At 34.6% G+C, this 26,426-nt stretch overlaps 1 protein-coding gene across 2 annotated transcripts in view; it reads left to right on the top strand.

Moving 5' to 3' along the window:
• The window catches only part of LOC149781031 (uncharacterized), a 146,496-nt gene extending 144,905 nt beyond the window's left edge, over nucleotides 1-1,591 (top strand). For both annotated transcript variants that reach the window (XM_089938166.1, XM_089938165.1), the window contains one exon: nucleotides 786-1,591. In XM_089938166.1, coding sequence (XP_089794292.1) covers nucleotides 786-901 — 116 coding nt within the window. In that variant the 3' untranslated portion in view covers nucleotides 902-1,591. The remainder of the gene's footprint in view (nucleotides 1-785) is intronic.
• The last annotated feature ends 24,835 nt before the right edge of the window (nucleotides 1,592-26,426 follow it).

The following is a 26,426-nucleotide window of genomic DNA, read 5'->3' as shown; positions in this document are numbered from 1 at the left end:
ATGTTCTATTTACTTTAATTTGACCAAATTTGTATCAGGTCATATCTTATGAAATTAATTTGTCACAGACAATAGCCCCAGGGATGTAAATATAGTCCCAGGTTGTAAATATAGCCCCAGGTTGTAAATATAGCCCCAGGGATGTAAATATAGCCCCCAGGGATATAAATATAGCCCCCAGAGATGTAAATATAGTCCCAGGGATGTAAATATAGTCCCAGGTTGTAAATATAGTACAAGGGATGTAAATATAGCTTCGGGTTGTAAATATAGCCCCCAGGGATGTAAGTATAGCCCCAGATTGTAAATATAGGCCCCAGGGATGTAAATATAGCTTCAGGTTGTAAATATAGCCCCAAGGGATGTAAATATAGTCCCAGGTTGTAAATATAGCCCCCAGGAATGTAAATATAGTCCCAGGGATGTAAATATAGCCCTGGGTTGTAAATATAGCCTAATGTTGTAAATAAAGCCCCAGGGATGTAAATATAGTCCCAGGTTGTAAATATAGCCCCAGGGATGTAAATATACCCCAGTGATGTAAATAAAGTTCCAAGGATGTAAATAAAGCACTAAAGATGTAAATATAACCCCTGGGATGTAAATATAGCTTAAGGGAAGTAAATATAGCCCCAGGGATGTACATATAGCCCCAGGGATGTTAATCTTACATTAAAGCGGGTTAAAATGATGATTACATTGTAACTGGTTTTGAATGGTTGCATCTTTTGAAGAGAGATTTAGCACATATATTTTAAACTGTTAAAAACTTTCCTCCCTTTCAGGCGCCACTCGTACTTTGGAGACCCCTAACAGTATAGGAAGTCCTGCAGGCAGTATTCAGGATATTAATAGGGACCACTCAGGATCTTTCCAAAGTTCCGACTCAGAGTTCTACTGATGGAAGATGTAGAACAAACTATTTTTTATCTTGCTTGTATTAACACGTAGCATGTCATCAGTATCACTGTATTTGGTGGGATGATGTTTACATCATAGATGCTAAAAGAGTTTGTAGACATTTCATGTTTTTATTCTGCTATTGACTTTGGCCAAGCTACCACCAACATTTGGCACTCAACCACCGATATTGGCCATTCTGCCACACATATTGGCCACTCTGCCACTGCCACCACCAACAGTGGACACTCTGCCACTGACATTGGCCAGTCTGCCACCAGCATTGACCACTATACCACCGACATTTGACAGTCTGCCACTGATATCAAATATATCGTGATAATGATTTTTATACCTTCAGCATGTTTATATCATGATTTCTGTTAACAAAAGCTGATCCATGTCACATGGTTAACAATGTCAGTAAGAAAATTTGGTTTCAAAAACTTTATCTCTGTTCAGTATGGGAAAATGTTGAAGTGTTATTTTAATGCAAAAAAGAATGGGATTGGGTATAAAGGGTGTAATAAATACATTTATTAAACCATGTTTGATTTTTGAAAGTTTACATAACTGTTTGCATTCTCATCCTATATGCTGTTGCATTTATCAGTGTGCTTCAAAAATATTTGATTTAATTAAAAAAATAAGTCAATTTACAGAATCACTGCTGAAGCGATGAAGAGTGATATAATTTTATATATATATATATATATATATATATATATATATATATATATATATATATATATATATATATATATATTATTATTATTATTATTATTATAGGCCCATCTGCTTGCAACAGGCACATTTTATTGTTTTTCTTTCTATATTCGTCTGTACATTTTTCCATCTATCCAACATCTTATTAGCATTATTAGGCAAAAACAGCTAAATGTAGACAAAATAAAATTTGCCCAGCTTATTTGTTATTCATGTGCAGATAACCTGATTAGATTTTCAAATTATTTACAGCAATTTTTTTTACATTTTGAAGCTTTTTTTATTTTAACATTATGACGAGCACAGTTTGTACTATTTAGCGAAAACTACTCAAACGACAAATGACCTAATTAAAATCTCAAGTCGTTATGACAATTTTTCAGCTTTCTACAAATTTGTGGACAATATTGGGTGCTGACTTTTTAAATGAAAACCTTGTTAGCAAACAACACTTTGGGTAGATAAATAATATCTAGTATGCAGGTTTGTCTGCACGTATAGATAATCAGTGTAGCTTTGTGCCAGTATACCAGGGAAGGCAGTTTTAATATGGAGTAATCACCATTGGATGCAATTTATAACTCAGTATTGCTTTTAAATGAACCTTTGGGGCCCCAGAATGGTCCAAAGTGCTCACTGTTCCGGATCACTGCCATCTCACCTCTGTCTGCGTGAGTTCATATCCAAGGCTACCGTGGGTAAGTGGGAAAGCCTGCCAGTAGCTTCTCGTGGGTCGGTGGTTCTTCCCTGGGTTTTCCAGGGTTCTTCCTCCACCAGTTATACTGGCCGCCATGTATAGCCTATCTTGTGCTGAAAAATGGCATTAAGCCCCAGAACAACAACAACAACAAATTAACCTATTGAGTAATCATAGTACCCTGGCATATTTTTTTTTTAAATGCCTTCCCCGGGTACTATGTTTGTTTAAATGGAACAGCCCTTTGCTTTTCTAGCAGATTCTAGCAATTTTTCAAATATTTCTTAACCCTTTACCTCATAGAGCGTAGTTACAAAGTGTAGCATGCTATAAATAGAACACCTGTTACCTATTTTACCCCATACACATAGGTCTGCCTGTGAACTGTTAAGCAAAGTAGTGTATTTACGTTTAACAGCATTTTAACCATTTTACATTTTTGGTACACATCTATTATATGTGGAAAAATTTAAGAGTAAAGTCCGATTGTTATAGCTGTGTAATTATTTTTCACGGAGAATTTTTTATGTGCTTTAAAATCTTGAGAGAACTCGTTCACCATCATGTCAGTGAGGCTGAGTGACCAACTGTTGCTGCCATTTCTCATACTCGAAATTTACAAGTTTTTCGTCTGCGTCTACATCACTAAGTCATCTGAATTTGATAATTTATAAAAACTAATTGCTGCCTACATCAAAATCAGAGCCTTTACCTAAGTTATTGAATCTTTCATAGTTGTGATTCTAATCGTGAAAACTTCGTAAGTACTGAATGAAATCCACGACCGCCATTTTGGAGAGTGGAGATTATGACCCAGTTACTTTAAATAGCAGATATCAACAAGTACATAAACAGTGACCACATCATCTGACGTAATTGTCATTCGCAGAAATGAATTTAGTATCTAATAGGGGGTTTTCCCCTTAGGTGGCGATACGAAAACTGGCTTAAAATGGCTGATGTATACAGCCAATGTCAAAAGGCACTTCCATGCGAATGGTGTAGGGGCGTCCAAAGACGCTTGCAAGAGGTAAAGGGTTAAATATTTAAAATTTTGAACTTTTCGGTCTATATGTCTGTAGTGATGGCATACATTTACAAGTACAAATAAAATTTGTGTTGTTTTAAAATTTAAGTGAACAATTTAATCATGACATTTGAAATAATGATGATACTTAGTTATCATAAGTTCAAGTAATAGTTTTTTTTCTCACCCATGTTAGCCGATAGTGATGTAAGTATCCACACTTTGCAGTAGCAATGTTTTCATACTTTTCCATTGCCATTGTTCTTGCTGTTGGTATCGGTGTGGATATTGAGTTTTTGCATTAAGCTCACTTTTCTTTATGCAGTTGCATGTGCAGGCTTGAAAGATAATCTGTATATTGATCAGGAAGGTATTGCTCATCACAGGCAATAGGAGGTCAGTCACAGTAACCTACTTTGCATGTTCCAGTGATTACATTAAGTTTTGCATTCAGCTTAGTTTCTCTTGTGCTTTAATTTTTTACAGTCATTAAACTTGATGGGCTTGTTCATCTTTGATACACAACATGTGCAGAAGTAGGCCACTGTGGTCTACTTTTTTCCTTAGCAATTTTGCAGGTGTTTCACATTAAGCCATGGTGAAGTGGGCCAGACCGAGTATTCTGTTTGATTCTTACTAGGATTTTTAATACAGTATTTAAAAAGTCAAATGATAAACATCACAGCAATTTGTACAGGTGAGATATTTTGTTCCATCAGATATTTGTTGAAAGTACGCTGTCTCCATCGTTATATTTGCTGTACTTTTGGTATTATAGCAGCTTCATGGACCAAACTTTTAAAATTTCTTCTATATATGAGCTTCAGTTGGTTCTTCCACTATTTGTCATTTTTGTTAAGTTTAAAATTATATAAATTGTTCACCTTCTCTGCCGTCAAATATTTTGTCATTTTTTACATATTGTGTTGGACATGTACAGTTGCAGAATGGATGAACTTTAGAAGCATTGGAATGAGAGATTTAATGTGGCAGCATTGAATGCATAAACCATTTATTGTAATGTTCTGAGTAATTTTTAAGTCTTGAAAAAACAAGGTAGAATAAACTTTCGTAAAGCTACAGATCAACGTTATACCTACATCATGTCAGTAACACAGTTTTTAGCGTAAATATTAATCTCTATGTTTGAGGTAGTTGAGATTGTTACAGAAAAGAAGCATTTGTTCTGTTATTAAAAGGACTATTACAGATATAGCTTTTGTTATTTTTACAGGTTCAGTGAAATCAGGCTTCCATAGTAGAATATAATTTAAGCATGCATCAATAAATAGTTGAAATCTTTCAGTGTGTTTGAAATGTTTTCTTTGATGTATACTAAATGATGTGTGGTCTGTTCAACATTCTGACGTTAATTGTCTCTATCATGCATTTAAAAATAAATACATGTAAAACCCATATAACACGATGCTCAGGGTCCAAAGAATAACATCGTGATATAAGCAGGATCACGTTAACAAATTTTTTTTAAAAATTCTCCATAGAAAATGTGCATTGAAATTTCAGTGTCATCAGTTTTAATTAACCTCAGGATCATATATTGTTTTGGAAAATCGTGGAAGTTAAGGCAACATAAAACGAAGTGCTGGGATTAAAAATCGGCTAGGGATACAAATAATCAGCTTATCCGAGAGCACGTATTTATGATATTAAAAAGAGAGGTCACCATAAATTAGAAAATGGGAGCCATGCTGTCATTGCATTATAAGCTGAATCATGTTATAAATGAATCATGTTATAACGGGTTTTACCAGTATCATGCCTTTTAAAATGAATATCATGCATTTTAAAATGAATATCATGCATTTTAATGCATTTTTCTTGCCTAACAAATGTCAGATACTTTTATTGTATAAGTCACTATGAATTTATGAGTGTGATCACATATTGGGAAGTAATATAAGAAATTTAGCAAAATTTTACCTTTTTTCTCCCTTTAATTTGTAGCTAGGAATTGAAAACAGTAACATAATACCACCATGAACACATTTGTATCAGTTGGTGTTAAACACAAACAGGTCAATGTATTCAGTCTTTCCACAGTCAACCATATTATTTCCTACTTTTTTTTACGACCTCTATATTTTTTTCTCTAGTTTTTGTGAAAAAATCCCTAATGTTCCTATTTGTGAATATGCCCCTAATATTTCTCCTTTGTTTTGAAAATAGCCCTAGTATTTCACCTTTGTGTGAAACTAGCCCTGGTATTTCTACTTTGTGTGAAACTTTCCCAAATATTTCTACTTTGTGTGACACTTTCCCGAATATTTCTACGTTGTGTTAAACTTTCCCAAACATTTCTACGTTGTGTGAAACTAGCCCTGATATTTCTACTTTGTGTGAAACTAACCTTAATATTTCTACTTTTTCTGAAAATGGCCCAAATATTCAACTTTCTCTGAAAAAATCCTAAAAACCAAATAAAAAGGTATGTATGGTACTGGTTACCCAACCAATCCTTTTTTTTTAACTGCTGACCCTACATTTTTTGGAAAAAATAACAATATAGATAAAAGACTTTTGGATGAAGAAAAAATGAGCAAAGGTATGTAACTATGATCCAAGTTCATTTTTAAGATGCAAATGATGAATTTTTATATTTCATTTAAATCCGTCCAGAGCAAGAACAGAAAGTTTGTACTAAACTACCACCCTAAATTTTTTCTCCACTTTTTCCAGAAGCGCACACATTTTTTTTATGTGGCCAAATGTATCCACTTTTTGTCCAAAAGAAAGGATCTGTTTCTTCATTTTTAAAAAAAGCCTTAACATTTCTACATTTTGTGAAAAGAAATCTAATGCTCATGCTTTTTATGAAAAAAGATCTAGTGTTCATACTGTTTTTGAAAAAGGTCTTACGGTTAAATTTCCACTTGCAGTGGCGTGGTCATCGCAGTTGTCAACAGTATGTTAAGATTTCGGTTCAAGTTTTTTGGCTGTGCTTTGATTGGGGGCTTGGGATGCCGGACCTGACTGCATTGTCGGCTCATCAGACCATGAGGCCAAGTGAGATTATGGTATTGACCATGCTCATGATGCCATGTTTATTAATCAGTTGCTATTTTTGACTTTCTTCGCAACAAAATTACTGGACCAGTTTCAACTAAACCTTTTAGACAGCATTCTTGTATCAAATTTTTCCTTTCTGATCTTTTTTACAACGGTCCTGCCCATATGCTTTTTCTGAAACTTATGTTTTCTTTTCCTACTTTTGCCCTGCATTTTATGAAAGTTCATCCCTAAATTATGCCTGCTTTTTTACTGGAAAGACTGCATAGTTCATTGTTATTTCACTAGCTTGTTCAGAAGGATTTGATAACGTGATGATGATAATGGTAACAAAATAGATCCAGTGCCAAGGTTTCTTTTAATGCATTTTATAATATGTAATCTGGCTATTCGTACACTAGAAATTATTCATGGCATATTTACACAAATGTACTATATATTTTTATAGTTGTCTCATTATTATTATTATTATTATTGTTATATGCAGATCAGTTATTGCCTTTTTTACTGGCCTGTATTACATATACATATATATATATATGTCTGTATTGTTTTATGTGCTTCTAAAGGTTACGAGTACGACAAGCCAATAATAATATAACACGGAAGATTTTGTACAAGATATAAACTTCACACATCTGAATGATTATTGTCTTCATTCAGAAAGATGTTTTGGGTTTTTTATATTTGGTTGAATTTGTTTAAATATTCAGAAGTTAATTTTACTAGAATTAGATAATAATGTTTCATGTATTTATCATTTTCTTTATCTCTTATAAAAAGAAAATGTTTAATCCAATTCTGTCACATCTTTTGTGATTGTGTTTGGAAAGAATTGTTCTGTCTGAGTATTTTGTATTTATGTACCAGGGTTTGCACAGTCTTGAATAGTGCTTGAATCTGAGGTCAGTTTCCATAATCACTGGAATAGTGCTTGGCAAAAATACTCTTGTCATTTTTTTTAAGTGCTTGAAGTTTGAGACTTGTTAATATAAATATCAAGAGAAATATATGAAAGATTTAAAAAAATAAGTTATAAAATGAATTTACTGCCATGCTGGGTTGCTTATTTATTCAGTAACTTACATTCTCATTTAAGATTGCAATGTACCATGTTGTACAATGAAACGATGCTGTGTTCATTGGGCTGTTAAGGCCAAGAAACGAAATTCAATCAGCTACTTCATGATGGGAGGCATATTTTTAAACCATGAATGCTATACACACTGTATACATGGGTAAGGAATAAATACAGTACTGAGATTGTTTTGTTTAACGAATGACATTGGATGAACAGGTGCTAAGGTTGTTTTAGCTTGCGAAGTTTCTAAGTTTTACTGATGGTGTGGACAATGCTATCAGCTTTGGCATCAATTAAAATAAGAATCAAAATCTCACATTTCTGGCCAAGTTAAACCTGAACTCACTCAAAATGAATGGGAAATTGATTGTAGAATGCAGTATTATTGTTTTATTAAATTGATAAATAAATAACAGAACAGAATGTTTGATAGCCTGGATGAGACAACTATTCTGAAAATGTCAATGCATTTGACCTTAGTGCCGTAGTACCCACATTCATTATAATTTAGGACTAAAAGAGCTTTTGTAACCTAAGCTAGATCAATGAGTGGAAGTGCTATGAAGTCGCATGGCAAGAACGAAAAGAATAAAAGAAATGAAATGTAAACAACTGGAACGAATTTAGAGTAGTTTCTGCTTGAACTAGAAAACTCAACGATTCTCAAGCTACGTCTCAAAGCAATGAAGATGATATGGCTGCACCTTTTCCCCACCCCCATGCCTCGATGTCCAATGAACTTCAGTGTTTTATCCTAGATCTTTAAGAATGTGATGCCAGATTCGGAAGTTTCTCTTGACTGTTCCTGCCATAATCAGCATGTTTTTCCTAGCTTTTATGCAATCATAGGGCTTGAAAATTTAATTTTTCTGCTTGAAAAGTGATTGAATTCTGATTAAATATCTGTATGAACCATGTTGTACAGTCCAAACTTGTACATTCCTGTACAGTCTAAGCTTGTATATTCATGTGAAGTCTGAACCTGTGTCTTCATGTCCAGTCTGAACTTTTGTATTCATATACAGTCTGAACTTGTATATTCATGTGAAGTCTGAACTTGTGTATTCATGTACAGTCTGAACTTGTGTATTCATGTACAGTCTTAATGTGTATTCATGTACAGTCTGAACATGTATATTTATGTGCAGTTTGAACTAGTGTATTCACATGCCAACTATAAAATCTAGAAAATAAGCATTTTTTTAATGAATAATTTTTTTATCATTTGCTTATCTACTTTGAAATGGATGACTATGTGACTAATGAATGAAAGAGGAAATATCAAAAAGAAGATGCAGTAAATAAATAAATAGATAACTGTTTGTGCTGTGCACATAATAGGACTGGATAATAAACAGAAAAGTGAAATTTAGGTCTTAAACTGATTTTCTTTTTCAGATATAATCACTTAAGTTTGCATCGAATGTAACGGAGGGTTAATATTTTCATACTCAGCATCAAGATTTTACTACATCTCTGTGTTTGTAATTTGCTTGTTATATTTAGAAATATCTGGATTTAAAAAGTACTGATTTAAAGATCTCAAGTTTGATCATTTCAGAGGAAGAATTCATTCATAAAATCGATTAGCATACCAGTTGGTGTGTTTTGAGACTCAAAATGGGTAGTTGATATCAGTGTGTGTGACCCGAGTAAGTGACACTGTTTGGTTGAAAGTAGTCACCTTGTCTTATAAGCCCTTAGGAATTGACTGAAATTCAAATTTGAATTAAAAAAACAACATCTATTTTCTTTCAAGAATTTGATATACTTCAAACTAAACAAATTTGTAGACTCAGCCTTTACTTGTATATCCACCACTCGCAGGTACACACAAATGCACATACACACACAAACGCACACATACATGCAAATACACAAATGCACACATACATGCAAATACACAAATGCACACACCCACATACACACAAATGCGCACACACATACAAAGTGGTACAATAATACATTCATTAAATAAAGCAACACATGTTCATGGAACATGTATGTCCTGTCATGGAATGACCTACACACACAACTTAACCAGGGTGCGATTGATGGGTAGATGGACATTGGAGGGTTTGAAGGTAGTACAAGTTTAATCATTATCAATCTTTGTGCTCATGGTACTGTTGTTCAAACTTCCCAGTAGAATTTTCGGAGCATTCAAAACAATCTTTATGCATTTCATTGCTGTGGGAGTGTCACATTCATTGGCCACATGAATCCCATTTTTGAATGTAGATATCATCCGTGATTTGAAATTATGCCTCGTAAAGGCAATCACACTTAATTTTACTATTTGAAGTACCAAAAAAATCATGCTTTACATTTTCTTGATCACATGTATGGAGTAAAATTTTCACTTAACTATTTCTTCACGTTATGCTGAGCTGTTTTCACCATAGTCTCTATGGAAAATTGACAAAATACAGTTGGTTTAGTCTTTTTTTGTAAAGATGCCACGTGCTAGAGTTCCGTTCATCTATTACGTTCTTCAGCTCAGTCACGGAAGTGTTTGAGTAGGTTTTATTGCACTCTTTTCAAGAAACTTGAAGATTACAAGTGAGATAATTGTATGTTGATAAATATGGTAGAGAAGACAGAAAATATTGTCAGGCAAAGATTTTTCTCACAGAGAGAGAAATATTTTTCTGCTTTTCACCTTCACTTAACTCGAGTGGTCTAAATCGCTCACCATTCTAGATCACTGCCATCAAACATCTGCAGGACTCGAGTCTCAGACTATGCTAACATTAATACACCAGAAATCTTGTCAGTAGCTTCTTCCACCAGTTATACTGGCCGCCATGAATAACCTATCTTGTGCTGAAAAATTAAACCCCACAACAGCAACAAAAACCTTCACTTAATGGTCTCTGGATATTCAGTTGAGCTTCCATTACATGGACACTTTGATATTGGCACATCTAAACAAGTGCTGTATCCATAAAACGGATTTAAATATTGCATTGAATCTTGTTCTTTATGTACATGTGTCCTTTATTTGGAGATGTCCATCAAGACAAATTTCGCTGTATATGAATAAGATTTGATTATCCGAAACTATCAGTTTTTTAGACAGTTCTAATGGCCTTTGCTGAATTCGAATAATCATGTGTTTTGAATAATCAGGTGTTGGAATAATCAGGTGGGTTTTTTGGACAGAGTTGGACATGTTTCGTTTCATCTACTATATTAGTAACACAATTTTTTTCTGATTGGGCATTTTTAACATGTTTATATATATATATATATATATATATATATATATATATATATATATATATATATATATTATTGCAGCTAAATAGAAAATAGTCTTTTGTACCCTACATGTACATTTTGTTGGAGCTGTACATTTGTTACAAGATTTTCTTGTCATAATTATTGATTCATGTTTGTACATTCTAGATTTTGTAAACTGAACTTTATTACTATTGACATGAAAGTTATCAATATGTTTGTTGAACTTAGCCTAGTTAGTATGAAAACCTATTTAAACATGGTGAGTAAGGATATGGTTTACGAGTTTGTGCCATAATCAAATATGCAATTTGCACATATTTACTAGGGTAAAAGGACTTCAATTACAGTGAGTCCTTTGTGTAAGAAATCAAAGAGATATACTATTTTTATAATGACTGTTCTTCATAGCACAGTTTCATTTACATCTTTTTCTAAATAGGTGTACATTATTACATCATTAAATCTTTAAGTATGGAAACACTGTATTGACACATGTACTAGTTCTTTTTGTCAATGATTGACAAGATTTAAAAATGATATTTTATGTTAAGAAGGTAATGTAAGGCAATATTCATTCACAGTGCAAAACATTTTTAAAGCGACCAAATGAACAGGTGTGAAAAAGAATCTACTTTGAAATATTTCACGCTTTTTGTTTTCTCGAACCAGTGAAGTAAAGGAAACTTAATGTCTGTAATCTTGAAGTTCTACTCATCACAGGCAAGCAGTAACCTACAATTTTCGTGTGCCACTCATGACATTATGGTTTTGTATTTAGTTCAGTTTCTCTGACACAATTGAATATACAGCCATTAGACTTGATTGATGTGTTCTTATTAATTCACAGTGACCTATTTTCACACTTCATTGATTTCGTTTAGTTTTTTATATGTGTCATAAGGCAGAGTATATCATGATGTCCATTCATATGTCTGTCTGTCTGTCACCAATTTTGTTTCTGTACAGTAAGTCAAGTTTAGCAACATCTATTAAACTTTGTGGTAGGTCTGTACTTGGTGTAAAGAAGAACCCTATAAATTTTAATTTGAAAAGGTCAAAGGTGTTGGTTGCTGTCTTAGTAGGTCTAATAAGAAAATAATGGTTTGTTCACGGTAAGACCACATATCTAGACCAAAGACCTATTCACTGAGACCCACTGGTCAATAATCTCCCCAGTCAGGCATGTCCTACTAAAGATTAAATACTACCTAATAAACACGGGGGGGGGGGGGGGGGGGGTATAATGTGTCATTCACTGTATTCTTGGTGAGTTTTCCTGGCACTGTTATATATACATTCATGAAACTTGAGGGGTATATTTATCGTGGAGTGCAAGACACACTGCTGGTGACATATTTTTTACACTCTAGTGACTGTTTGTGCATTTAACTCCAGTTTTCCATTGCCCGTATATGTACAGTCACAGAAGGTACTACTAGCCAAGGGCAGAAGTCAGTCATGCTTCATTGATTTTGCATTTAGTTCTCTTTTTCTGAGATTGTCAGGCATGAAACTTTATTCTTGGAGGGTACTACTTGACACATACAAAAGAATGTCACAGCAACCTACTTTTTTCCTGCAAATTATGTTGTATTTAGCTTAGTTTCGTGGACACTTCTGTGCTCAGTCATGCATTTTGGTAGATTTATTTATATTACATATATTAATCACTTCAGTGATCAACTTGCGCTAGTGATTCTGCAAGGCTTTTGGTATATGCTGTGGATGTAGAACAGATGCATAGGATTCTGTGGAGTCATGTGATACAGTGTAATGACTCACATTTTAGGCAAAAGTAAATTTCCTTTGTCGTGTCCACCTCGGATGCGGGAGGTCGTGGGTTCGATCCCCGGCCGAGTCATACCAAAGACTTATAAAAATGGTACTAACAAGTGTCTAGCTTGGCGCTCAGCATTAAAGAGGTAGTGTTAGGACTGGTTGACCTGGTGTCAGGATAGTGTGACTGGTGGGACATCATGCAACATGTCTGCAGCATGATGCCCCAGTGCTAGACATCACTATAAACTGCCACACTGCAGACATTGTAGCAATATGACTGATTTTTTTTTATAAGCTATGTTAAAAATCAAAATCACAAACACACTTTGTCATGTCTCACAGAGATACATGTGCTTTGTCATATAACACAAAAATAATCTCCATGTAATGTTATGCAGTAATAAATATATTGTGTCATGTTGCCTAGTAATAAATGTCCTTGATTATGTTATTTAGTAATCCTTATATACAAAATAAATTTACAGATTTTGATTGAATAATTCTGATGTGTCCGTTATGAACAAATATCTCACATACAAAGATTGTAATGTATGCAAATACATAATAATATATGAATATATTTAAAGTTATTCAAGACTCTGTGTGTCATATTGCATGGTTGATTATGGTACCTACCATGTTGAGTTTGTTTGGATGTTTTTGTTTTCCCATGGATTGGGAACTTTGTTCCAATGTAATATGTAAAAAAGAGAACGTTGTATATGTTACAGTTCACATGTAGATAAAGAATGTTGATAATATACTAAATTTGTATGTATGTTAATAGAATTTGATTTGACCAAATATCAGGGAAAGAGTCTCAGCGTAGTTTTTTTTTTCTTCAAATTTTCTTTCAGCAACTGAATATTCAATATTCAGCACTTTGTGTACTGAATTCTTTAACCAGAGGTTCCCAGTTTCATCTCTTTTTTTTTCTTTGTACATGAAGTGTTTGCTTTACTTAAAGAGAAAACAAATTAATAATTTATTTAGTTTCTTATGTTTTTTTTTATATACCTGCCAACAATGTTCATCCATCTGTCTGTAGATGCATGTCACCTGTTTTGATTTTAGGTTATCTCCCTTTACCAAACTTTGAGAATGACTTGTGCATGGGGTTGGGAAGAAGTTATTGATTTAGGGGTTAAAAGGTCAAAGGTCAGAGTCACTGTGACTGGAAGAAGATAACTTGTTTCCACACAGTAACATTAGTTCTACATCACAGACTGAACATTGTAGGTTGCTTTCGCCAATAGTGTGGAATAAGTCTATCACTTTATGGTTTGGTTTGGGTTGGTGTTTTAGAGCACAGCAACACAAGTGGCGCTATTTTAGTGCTAAAGCAATTGGGGTAAAGTGCATTGCCCAAGGGTACACCACTGGAGCTGAGCCAGGCAGAAACATTAGATGGATTTAAACCCACACCCTTTTGGTTGTGTGTCAAGCATGCTACCTGCAGAGAAACTATGGCCTGATTATGTTGTCAGAAGTTCACTGGTCAGAGCCACTTGGACTTTAAATATGAAAAACAATTTTGCACAAACATTTCTGACCATTTATTTTAGCAAGGTTTGTGGATGGCTTATATATACCCTGAGTTAGAAAGAAGCCAGTTGAATTGTGGGTGAGTCAAAAGATCTAAAGGTACTGATCACCTTGACTGAAAGGAGAAAACTATTATTTGCATAATAACGTAAGTTCTAGGTCGCATACCTTGACCAAAGTTTGTGGAAGGCTTGCACTTAAGGCAAGAAAGAGGCTTATTGATTTTGGTGTCAGTAGGTCAAAAGTCATTGCAACTTTAAGATAAAGGTGGTAATTGCACAAATTCTGTTCTAGATTTACTTTCTTGACCAAAGTTTGTGGCTGGTGTGCACTTATATCTAAAGGTGAAGATAATAGTAAGTCTAGTAAGAAAATAATGGTTTCATACAATACGTTTAGTTCAAAACTGGATACCTTGGTGTCATTGAGATCCATTGGTCAGTAATCTCCAATTAAAGCCTTCATAGAGGACTGTTGAAAATGGGTCAGTCATATAATGTACTGTTGATGGTACTCTGTGTATGATTCAGGAGTACTCAAGGAACAATATTAATGCCTTTTGTTATGCCTCATCATGATAATGATGGAGCATTAATATTGTCCTAGCCTTTCCATCCAGCCTTCTGTCACTTTAGTGTTGCCCTTACCTTTCCATCCAGCCTTCTGTCACTTTAGTGTTGGCCTTGCCTTTCCATCCAGCCTTCTGTCACTTTAGTGTTGCCCTTGCCTTTCCATCCAGCCTTCTGTCACAAGTGTTGCCTTTGCCTTTACATCCAGCCTTCTGTCACTTTAATGTTGGCCTTGCCTTTCCATCCAGCCTTCTGTCACTTTAGTGTTGCCCTTGCCTTTCCATCCAGCCTTCTGTCACGAGTGTTGCCCTTACCTTTCCATCCAGCCTTCTGTCACTTTAGTGTTGCCTTTCCATCCAGCCTTCTGTCATGAGTGTTGCCCTTGCCTTTCCATCCATCCTTCTGTCACTTTAGTGTTGCCCTTGCCTTTCCATCCAGCCTTCTGTCACTTTAGTGTTGGCCTTGCATTTCCATCCAGCTTCTGTCACTTTAATGTTGTCCTAGCCTTTCCATGCAGCCTTCTGTCACTTTAGTGTTGTCCTAGCCTTTCCATGCAGCCTTCTGTCACTTTAGTGTTGCCCTTGCCTTTCCATGCAGCCTTCTGTCACTTTAGTGTTGCCCTTGTCTTTCCATCCAGCCTTCTGTCACTTTAGTGTTGCCCTTGCCTTTCCATCCAGCCTGCTGTCACTTTAGTGTTGCCCTTGCCTTTCCATCCAGCTTCTGTCACATCTTGATTACATTTTGCATTTAAGTCACTGTTAGGCTCTGTATTTGGCAATTGTGGTCTGTGAATACCACACAACATTATACCAAGGTCTATCATGATCAATCTGTCTACACTGTTTAGTTAATATCACAACATTATACTGAAATCTGAATACATGACACTATCTACACTGTTCACTAAGTACCACCGCTCGGGGGACCCTGAGTGGCCGAGTGGTCTAAAGCGCTCACCGTTCCGGATCACTGCCATCTCACCTCTGTCTGCGTATGTTCGAGTCCAAGGCTTAGCTAGCGTGGGTACATGGGAAAGCCTGCCAGTAGCTTCTCATGGGTCGGTGGTTCTTTCCTGGGTTTTCCAGGGTTCTTCCTCCACCAGTTATACTGGCCGCCATATATGGCCTATCTTGTGCTGAAAAATGGCATTAAACCCTAGAACAACAACAACAACAACCACCGCTCGGGTGGCCTAGTGGTTAGAGCATCCACCTCAGATGTGGGAGTTAGCGGGTTTGAACCCTGGCCAAGTCATACCAAAGACTTACGAAAATGGAACTGACAGCTGCCTCGCTTGGCGCTCAGCATTAAGAGGTTAGTGTTTGGACTGGTCGGCCTGGTGTCAGGATAATATGACTGGGTGGGAGATCATGCTACACATCACTTTAAACTGCCACCTTGCAGACGTCGTAGGGGCCCCGAGTGGCCAAGTGGTTTAAAGCACTTTCAGTTAAGGATCACTGCCATCTTACCTCTGTCTGCGTGGGTTCGAGTCTCGGATTCGGCCAATGTTGGTATATGAGAAAGCTTGTCAGTAGCTTCTCATGAGTCAGTGGTTCTTTTTCCAGGGTTTTCCCGGGTTCTTCCTCCACAATTAATACTGGCCGCCATGTATAGCCTATCGTGTGCTGAAAAACGGTGTTAAACCACACAACAGCTATAACAAAAAGTCGACATCGTAGCGAAATGACTGAAAAATTGTTAAAGCTATGTTAAAAATCTAAATCACACACAAAGTACCACAACATTAGGTCAAGATCTGCCATCATGACAGATTTGTCTATACTGTTCACCGAATACCACATTAGACCCAGATCTGTCATTATAGATTTTTCTATACTGTTCACTGAATACCACATTAGACCCAGATCTGTCATGATAGATTTGCCTATACTGTTCACCAAATACCACATTAGGCCCAGATCTGTCATGATAGATTTGCCTATACTGTTCACCAAATACCACATTAGGCCCAGATCTGTCATGATAGATTTGTCTATACTGTTCACCAAATACCACATTAGACCCAGATCTGTCATGATAGATTTGTCTATACTGTTCACCAAATACCACAATAGACCCAGATCTGTCATGATAGTTTTGTCTACACTGTTTACCAAATACCACATTAGACCCAGATTTGTCATGATAGATTTTTCTATACTGTTCACCGAATACCACATTACACCCAGATCTGTCATGATAGATTTGTCTATACTGTTCACTGAATACCACATTAGACCCAAATCTGTCATGATAGATTTGTCTATACTGTTGAACGAATACCACATTAGACCCAGATCTGTCATGATAGATTTTTCTATACTGTTCACCGAATACCACATTAGACCCAGATCTGTCATGATAGATTTGTCTATACTGTTCACTGAATACCACATTAGACCCAAATCTGTCATGATAGATTTGTCTATACTGTTGAATGAATACCACATTAGACCCAAATCTGTCATGATAGATTTGTCTGTACTGTTGAACGAATACCACATTAGACCCAGATCTGTCATGATAGATTTGCCTATACTGTTCACCAAATACCACATTAGGCCCAGATCTGTCATGATAGATTTGCCTATACTGTTCACCAAATACCACATTAGGCCCAGATCTGTCATGATAGATTTGTCTATACTGTTCTTCGAACATTATATCAGACTCCCATCTGCCATCATGACACTGTCTACATTGTTCACTGAATGCTAGAGGATTAGACCCAGATCTGCAGTAATGGTAGAATATTGTAATATTAGTCCCAGATCTGTCAAGATGCTGCCAGTCTACAGGATCTTGGATGTCTTCAAAAAAGTAATCAAGAGTCATGCAACTTTTAAAACACAGAAATATCACATAAATAACCTATGATTACCATGTTTTGTTGTACCCAGTGCGTGAATTTTTTAAAATTATGAATTAAGTGTTAAGAAATCATCATTTTTTCTTCGTGATTACAGTAAGTCCTATACATAGAGAAAATTAGTGTTTGAATACTTCCACCTTTATGATCAGGTCGGTTGTCGTGTTTCAGAAATGATCAAGATTTTTCTTAATTTGTTTCCTTGATGGTTATTGCACATAAATCCATTGATCAGACATTAATTTCTTGTGTGCAAAACCTAAGCATAGCGAAGTAAGCACTGATGCAGATGTAAGTGGCATTTCTGAATATATGAGCAAGCAAACTATAAACTGAATATTCGCCCTTTCAAAGGTATGTGTAATTAAATTCTATAGGATGACACCTGAAGTAGTCGATTCACTTTATTGAATATCCTACAACTAAGCCCCTGACTATTCAAACTGTCCAGAATTGAAGTGGCCTTTATAAACAGGTGATTGTGAGAGGGGTTCATTTCTCAAAGCCAAATTTACACTGGGGGTTCATTTCTCAAAGCAGAATTTACACGGGGGTGGGGTGGGTGGGGCATTTCTCAAAGCCAAATTTGCAATGGGGGTTCATTTCTTAAAGCCAAATTTACACTGGGGATTCATTTACCAAAGCAGAATTTAAGAATTTACACTCCTCTGAGTAACAGACTGAGATCTAAACAGGTAAATAAAAGACTTGCAGACACAAGGATGTCTAGTGATTATCAGTTTTGCAGAGGATTGTAAGAAGTGCAGTGATCAGAAAAAGAAAATATTTACAGCTGAGCAAACTGAATTGGGTATGGAGATTCTTAGTTGTAAAAAAAAAAAAAAATGTGATACAAAGCTATTAAATGCTTATTTACCATACTACCCATCATCTGCCATTCGATGTTGTTCCCCTCTTTCGTATTCTTGATTCTCCATCCTATGGCAGTAGATGGACATCTCCCAAAGAAGAAAGTTTCTGCCAACATATCTGGATCTGTTTACACAGATCACTAAATGTCACAACATTAGACCCAAATGTGCCATTACAACTGATCAGTCAACACTTTTAACTGAATATCACCTCATATAAGATCTGTCTACACTGTTCACTTAAAATCACAACCTCATATAAGATCTGTCTACACTATTCGCTTAAAATCACAACCTCAAGATCTGTCTACACTGTTCACTTAAAATCAAAACCTCATATAAGATATATATACACTTCACTTAAAATCAAAACCTCATAAGATCTGCCTACACTGTTCACTTAAAATCAAAACCTCATATAAGATCTGTTTACACTGTTCACTGAAAATCACAACCTCAGTATGTCTACACTGACTTAAGATCACAACCTCATAAGATATGTCTACATTGTTCGCTTGAAATCACAACCTCATATAAGATTGTTTACACTGTTCACTTAAAATCAAAACCTCATAAAATGTGCTTACACTATTCACTGAAAATCACAACCTCAATATGTCTACACTGACTTAAGATCACAACCTCATAAGATATGTCTACATTGTTTGCTTGAAATCACAACCTCATAAGATGTTTACACTATTCACTTAAAATGACAACCTCATAAGATCTGTCTACACTGTTCACTTAAAATTACAACAATATGTCTACACTGTTCACTTAAAATCACAGCCTCACAAGATCTGTTTACACTGTTCACTTAAAATTACAACCTCAATATGTCTACACTATTCACTTAAAATCAAAACCTCGTATAAGATGTCTACACTGTTCACTTAAAATTACAACGTGATGTAAGATATGTCTACACTGTTCACTTAAAATCACAACTTCAGTATGTCTACACTATTCACTTAAAATCACCTCATATAAGATGTTTACACTGTTCACTTAAAATCACAACCTCATATAAGATGTCTACACTGTTCACTTAAAATCACTACATTATATAAGATATGTCTACACTGTTCACTTAAGATCACAGCCTCAATGTCTACACTGTTGACTTAAAATCAAAACCTCATAAGATCTGCACTGTTCACTTAAAATTACAACCTCAATGTCTACACTGTTCACTTAAAATCACAGCCTCAATGTCTACACTGTTCACTTAAAATCACAACCTCATAAGATCTGTCTGCACTGTTCAGTTAAAATTACAACCTGATAAGATCTGTTTACACTGTTCAGTTAAAATTACAACCTCATAAGATCTATTTACACTATTCAGTTAAAATCACAACCTTGCATAAGAGATGTCTACACTGTTCAATTAAATCACAACCTTCCATTAAATCAGTTTATAATCTTCAAAGAATCAAGTACAAAATGGTGACCTGGATCTATTGACATGTACAATGACAGCCCATGCAAAGTGTCACATTTTAGTAACAAGAAAAATAAGGTATTAAAAGTTAATATGCTTCTTTGTCGATGGATACTCTTCAGTTTGGGAGAACAATTTTAGTCGGTTCAGGTACTGAATGGTTTTGTCATTGTGTTGGTTCTGAATGACCTTGGAACACATTATTGACTATATCAGGCCAAGGAAGTTGGAAATAAGGTGCCTTCCAAAAGAACATGGAGTCCGTCAACCTAAGCTGGTCTAAAACATTGACCCTTTCAATAAATGCCTGGCACTATACCAGCTGAGTTACACTGGAAAGTAGGACTGAGGTTTTGTGATATTGCACTTGAATCGAATGTACCATGTAAAATGAGTCAGTAGGAATAATTGCTGGTTACAGTTGATCACTTTTTACACTGAATTTAAATCATTCTTTCCACATGAAATCCTAAAAAACCTAACCAACACAAAGTTTCTGTCTCTTGTTAATAATAACAATAGTGGTTTATTAGTACAGAAATATTTCAAATCACAGTTATTTCTTGCACATGTGTATCTCTAATTTACATTAAAATGCATGTTTTCAAAAACTATAGCTATTTATTGATAGAATATACAGTGAAGTTTCGAAAAACACTTGCAGAATTCAGTTTCTCTATACCATCACAGTTTTTCAGTTATCCTTTGTATAAGTTGATAGGTAATTAGAATAGGTTATTAAGTAAATTTGTATATAATACAGTAAGCAAAGAGGCTTTCAGAGTTCCAAAATGATACAGATAATGGCAAGTATATCAATAAAACTAGACCTTAAGTATACAAGATTCATCATATTCAAGTAAAGATATAAATAAATTGCTATTACAGGTAATTGATTTATTTTTGTGGAAATCAATTTTCATGGTTTTTACCACGCAATTAAATTTGTTATTAGGACTTGAGTTTGTGTCCATGCCTCTGACAGACACAGAATTTGTAGCAAATTTGTTCTTTCTAGTGACCACAAAGTTGTTGAATAATTGTACCCCATAACAGACCTGAACTTGTATTATCTATTTCCTTTCAAATATGAAAATCATAGTCAATTTAAACCAAATTAGCCTTTAATTTGTATTACATGTATTATTAAATGTACATATGTATAAGTACTTTTTATTGGTCACATGTAGAAGGATGAACCAGTCATTTGTGTCACTTAGCTAGTCAGATAAGCATAGAAAAAGAATACTTTTTGTTTTTGTTGGTTTTAACAGCACTTCTAATGCATTCTTGGCTATTAAATGCCAAGAAATTTGGAGCTATTTGTCATTCCCACGGACAGGTAGAGGCAACTGATCCAATCTGCCCTGGCAGATGTTCAGACATGAGACCACTGGATTTTGAGTGCAGTGCTGTACCAACTAAACAACCTTGATTTACTATACAAAAAAATAACTCTTCTATATTAGTACATGAGATAATGTATGTGTGTTTTGGATTTTTAATGTAGCTTTGACATTCATAAAAGACCACTCCTGTGGCCAGGTGGTTAGAGCAGCCGACTCGGATGCGGGAGGTTGTGGGTTCGAGCTCCGGTCGAGTCATACCAAAGACTTACAAAAATGGTACTAATAGGTGCCTCGCTTGGCACTCCGCATTAAGAGGTTAGTGTTAGGACTGGTCAGCCCGGTGTCAGGATAATGTGACTAGGTGGGACATCATGCTACATGTCTGCGGCATGATGCCTGAGTACTAGACATCACTATAAGCTGCCACGCTGCAGACATTGTAGCAATATGACTGAAAAATTGTTAAAGCTATGTTTTTTTTAAAAAAATCCAAATCCAAACAATCATGAGATAGTAAAGTGTATGAACATGAAGACTGCACTCTTCAAAAAGGATAATTTATCGCAAATGTAAATTCTTTTATTATGCCTTGTGCCGTATCAATGTGGAAATATAATTTGATCAATATTTTATTATTAAATAAAAGTTTACATTAAATTAGCATTCTTGGAGACCAAATATACTTTTCTTTGAAAACGGGAGCTTGTGAAATGTGTTTTCGAAGAGCGGTGTTTACATTTGCTTTCAAAAATGGAAAAGGCTGGCATTATTTGTGATCTAATACTTGTAATAGTACTACTTTGCCCTTCATATGTGCTTGTCATGTAGGTCTATAACACTGAGCTTTCTTGTTGTAGGAATGAATTAAATTAATTTTCATGATAAAAGTATGGAGATCTGGAAGAGTTATAAACTATAACAATGTTAATTACAATAGTATATCAGAAAATATAAAGAACAGGCTATCCTTGTAGTCTGATGGGTCACAATTAATTAGTTAATATCACTTATTGTTGCAAGTACTCCCTTGTTATAATGCCATCATTGGGGTACAGATAATATACTTCCTTACAATGAGACCACCTTATAATGAATCACATGGTAGGCTGCTTTCTATAGTGAGGCTACCTTATAATAAAGTACATGATAAGTCCTTCCTCATTATAATGTCATCCAGTGGCCGAGTGGTCTAAAGCACTCTCTGTTACAATATCACTGCCATCTCACCTCTGTCTACATGGGTTTGAGTCTCGGATTCTGCCAATGTGGATATGTGAGAAAGCTTGCCGGTAGCTTCTCGTGGGTCGGTGGTTCTTTCCGGAGTTTTCCCGGGTTCTTCCTCCACCATTAATACTGGCTGCAATGTATAGCCTATCTTGTGCTGAAAAATGGCGTTAAACCCTACAACAACAACAACAACATAATGTCATCCATTGGAGCCAGAGTATACTGCCTTTTAATAAAGTATATGATAAGACCTCCTTCATTATAATGCATCCATTGAGTATGATATCCATAGAGTATGCTGCCTTATAGTGAGTCTACCTTATAATGTAAATAAGACATCCCTCATTATAATGCCATTAACTGGAGCCAGAGTATACCACCTTATAGTGAGACTACCTTGTAGTATATTATAAGACATACCTCATTATAATACCATTAACTGGAACCAGAGTATACCACCTTACAGTGAGACTACCTTGTAGTATATTATAAGACATCCCTCATTATAATACCAATAACTGGAGCCATAAAGTATGCTGCTTTATAGTGAGGCTACCTTTTAATAAAGTATATAAGTCATTCCTCATTATAATGTCATCCATTGGAGCTGTAGAATATACCCCTTTATAGTAAGACTATCTTATAATGAAGTATATGATACAGTCCATCCTCATTATAATGCTGTTGATTGGAAGCACATAGTATACTGCCTTATAATGAAGTATATTATACATATAATTTTACTAAGAACTTTAGTATGTGAGAAAGTTTTCCAGTAGCTTCTCATGGGTCAGTGGTTCTTCCTGGGGTTTTCCCCGAGTTCTTCCTCCATCATTAATACTGGCCGCCATGCATAGCCAATCGTGTGCTGAAAAATGGCATTAAACCCCACAGCAACTAGGAACTTTATGAACTATGAACCATGACTATACTCCTGTTATAACATGAACTGTGTTATAATGAAGGTCTTACACTGAGGGAGCGAATGTATAGCTTTTGCAATCCAGGTTATAAAGGATGTTTTTAAGAAGGTACAGATATATTTTAATGTACCTTAAAGATCACCTGTAATTTACAATCATCTGTGTTACGGATCACCTGTAATTTACAATCACCTGTCTTAATGTCTTGTAAACCATTTTAATGTATAAGTAAATTTCAGTTAAGCAGGCATATGTTTTAAGGGGTCATGTTTCTGATGTACAAGAGCTGCTTGTTAAAAGCATGTTTCTGTTTGCTAGCATATATGGGTTAATTTAATTAGTACTTATATAGTGTTACATGAAATATGATTGTGTTACATGAAATATGGTAATGTTACATGAAATATATCTTATGTGAAATATGATTGTGTTACATAAAATATGATAGTTTTACATGAAAATGATAGTGTTACATGAAAGTTGATTGTGTTACAGGAAATATGTCTTATGTGAAATATGATTGTGTTACATAAAATATGGTGGTGTTACAAGAAATATGTCTTAAATGAAAATCAGTGTTACATGAAATATGGTAGTCTTACATTAAAAGGATAGTGTTACATGAAATATAAAAGTGTTACATCAAATATAATTGTTAAATGAAATATAGTAGGTAATGTTACATGAAATATGAGAAATATGGTGGTGTTACATGAAATGTCTTATGTGAAATATGATTGTGTTACATGAAAATATGGTGGTGTTAAATGAAATGTCTTATGTGAAATGTGATTGTGTTACATAAAATATGGTGGTCTTACAAGAAATATGTCTTACATGAAAATCAGTGTTACATGAAATATGGTAGTGTTACATGAAATGTTGTTGTTGTTGTTGTGGGGTTTAACACCATTTTTCAGCACACAATAGGCTATGCATGGTGGCCAGTATAAATGGTGGAGGAAGAACCTGGGAAAACCCCGGAAACAACCGCCCATCTTCAAACGAGTTCTATAAATCGTTGTGTTACATGACATAATAGTATTAAATGAAATATGATAGTGTTACATTAAAATGATAGTGTTACCTGAAATATGATTCTATCACATGAAATATGATGGTGTTACATAAATTATAATTGTTAAATGAAATATGGTAATGTTGCATGAAGTATGATTGTGTTACATGAAATATGGTGGTGTTACATGAAATAGGATTGTTACATGAAATATGGTAATGTTACATGAAATATGATTGTGTTACATAAAATATGGTAGTGTTACATGACATGATAGTATTATATGAAATATGAGTGTTACATTAAAATGATAGTGTTACCTGAAATATGAGTTACATGAAATATGAGTGTTACATGAAATATTGTCAAATGAAATGTAATATTAAATGAAATGTGATTGTGTTATATGAAATATGATTGTGTTATATGAAATATGGTAGTATTATATGAAATAAACAATAAGTAATGTACCAAATACACTATCTTCTTATAATTAGAATATTAAGAAAAAAAATAAAATGTGTCTAATCTATAAATAGATGTGGAAACTTGTGTTTTTAAAAGGGCTAATTAGAAGCATTGGTCATCCTATTAGAGGTGTCATGGAGAAATCAATGTCAGAATTATATTTCAGTTTTGTATTTTTCAGTTTTGTATGTTTATATTTGTTAGAAAGGAAGGATGCTTAATATGTTGTTGTTATGGGATTTAATGCCATTTTTCAGCACAATATAGACTATACAGGGCACCTAGTATTAATGGTGGAGGAAGAACCCAGGAAAACCCCAGAAAGAACCGCCGACCTAACATAAGCTACTGGCAAGCTTTCTCATGTACCCACCTGAGACTGAGATGGCAGTGATCCAAAATGGTGAGCGCTTTAGATCACTCGGACACTTTGGGCTCAGTTGATTAATATTCTGCTTAGGAATAATTATCTAGTGATAGAAGTTACATCGATAATGTTTGGCATATACAGTGGAAAGCAACAAGCTTTGTAAAATTCATCGAATAATTTATTTCCCAAAAATACAAAATGAAAATGAAAAAAAACAATTTACAGTAAACTTAAATCCCAAAATAATTCAGGAATTACAGACGCATGTCCTAATTAAAGTCCTGAATATAATTCTGTAGAAGTCTAAAATAAATCAAAAACTGAAGGTGTTGAGGTTTATGTGGTAGCTCATAGAATATTGATGTGCCAACAGTCTTTTGTTGAATTACAGTAATATAATTCCAGGTTTTAATTCACTGTTATCTTATGTTATGTGTTTAGGCTCTAATAAACAGTAACAAATAATGAAGTGAAAACAAAAAGCTTTGAAAAATTTAACAAATATGTCATTTCCCTGAAGAAAAAAACAATGTCAAAATGAAAAAATAAGAACTTACCGTTTTAAGAATTAAATCCAAAAATTATCCAAGAATAATCCACAAATTAAATTTTAGAAGTCCTAGTAATGAAATGTTGTAATGAACCTTTTAAAAACACAAGTTCAAGACCTGACGAAAAATCCAAAATGGAAGGCGATGATGTATACTGTAGTCAGTATAGCACTGATGTATTTAGAGTTCTTTGTGAACCACAAAAAATAATATTCTGGTGTTTGAATTCCAAATAAAATTTAATAAAATGTCTTTGTCCAAGAATTCTGTATGAACACTCAAATATTTCCTGGAAAAAAAATTAATGTTTTAGAATCCAAATAATTTGAATAAATGTTAAAATGTAACTCCAAACGGGTCACAGCTAAACACTTTCCAGTGTCCAAGGTAAAAGCCCGAACTGAGAAATATCTCTCTAAACATCACTATTAAATCTCACTACTGCGCAATTTTGGAAAACCCAGAATTGCAAACTAGAGGCTGTTTACATATCTAAAATCATGTATCCCAGTATGACCTTGGTAAAAACCAATTTTTTACTCCGAGAATAAAATAAAAATAGAAAGTTGTTTTATTGTCTCATTGATTTCTGAACCAAAGTCGGGAATTAAGTCAAAAAATAGAAACAGTGTTTCTATTATTATGTATTTATGAAAAGAGTCAGGTCAATCTGATTTTTTTAAAGAAAAAAATGCCAAATCAAGTAAACAAGATTACATTACTTTGATTTGA

Source organism: Sinohyriopsis cumingii, chromosome 16, assembly GCF_028554795.1.
Source record: "Sinohyriopsis cumingii isolate HCF-2022 chromosome 16, ASM2855479v2, whole genome shotgun sequence".
NCBI classification, from domain to species: Eukaryota; Metazoa; Mollusca; class Bivalvia; order Unionida; family Unionidae; genus Sinohyriopsis; species Sinohyriopsis cumingii.
Note: the sequence above shows the minus strand (reverse complement) of the source record. Positions and strands in the feature narration are given on the sequence as shown.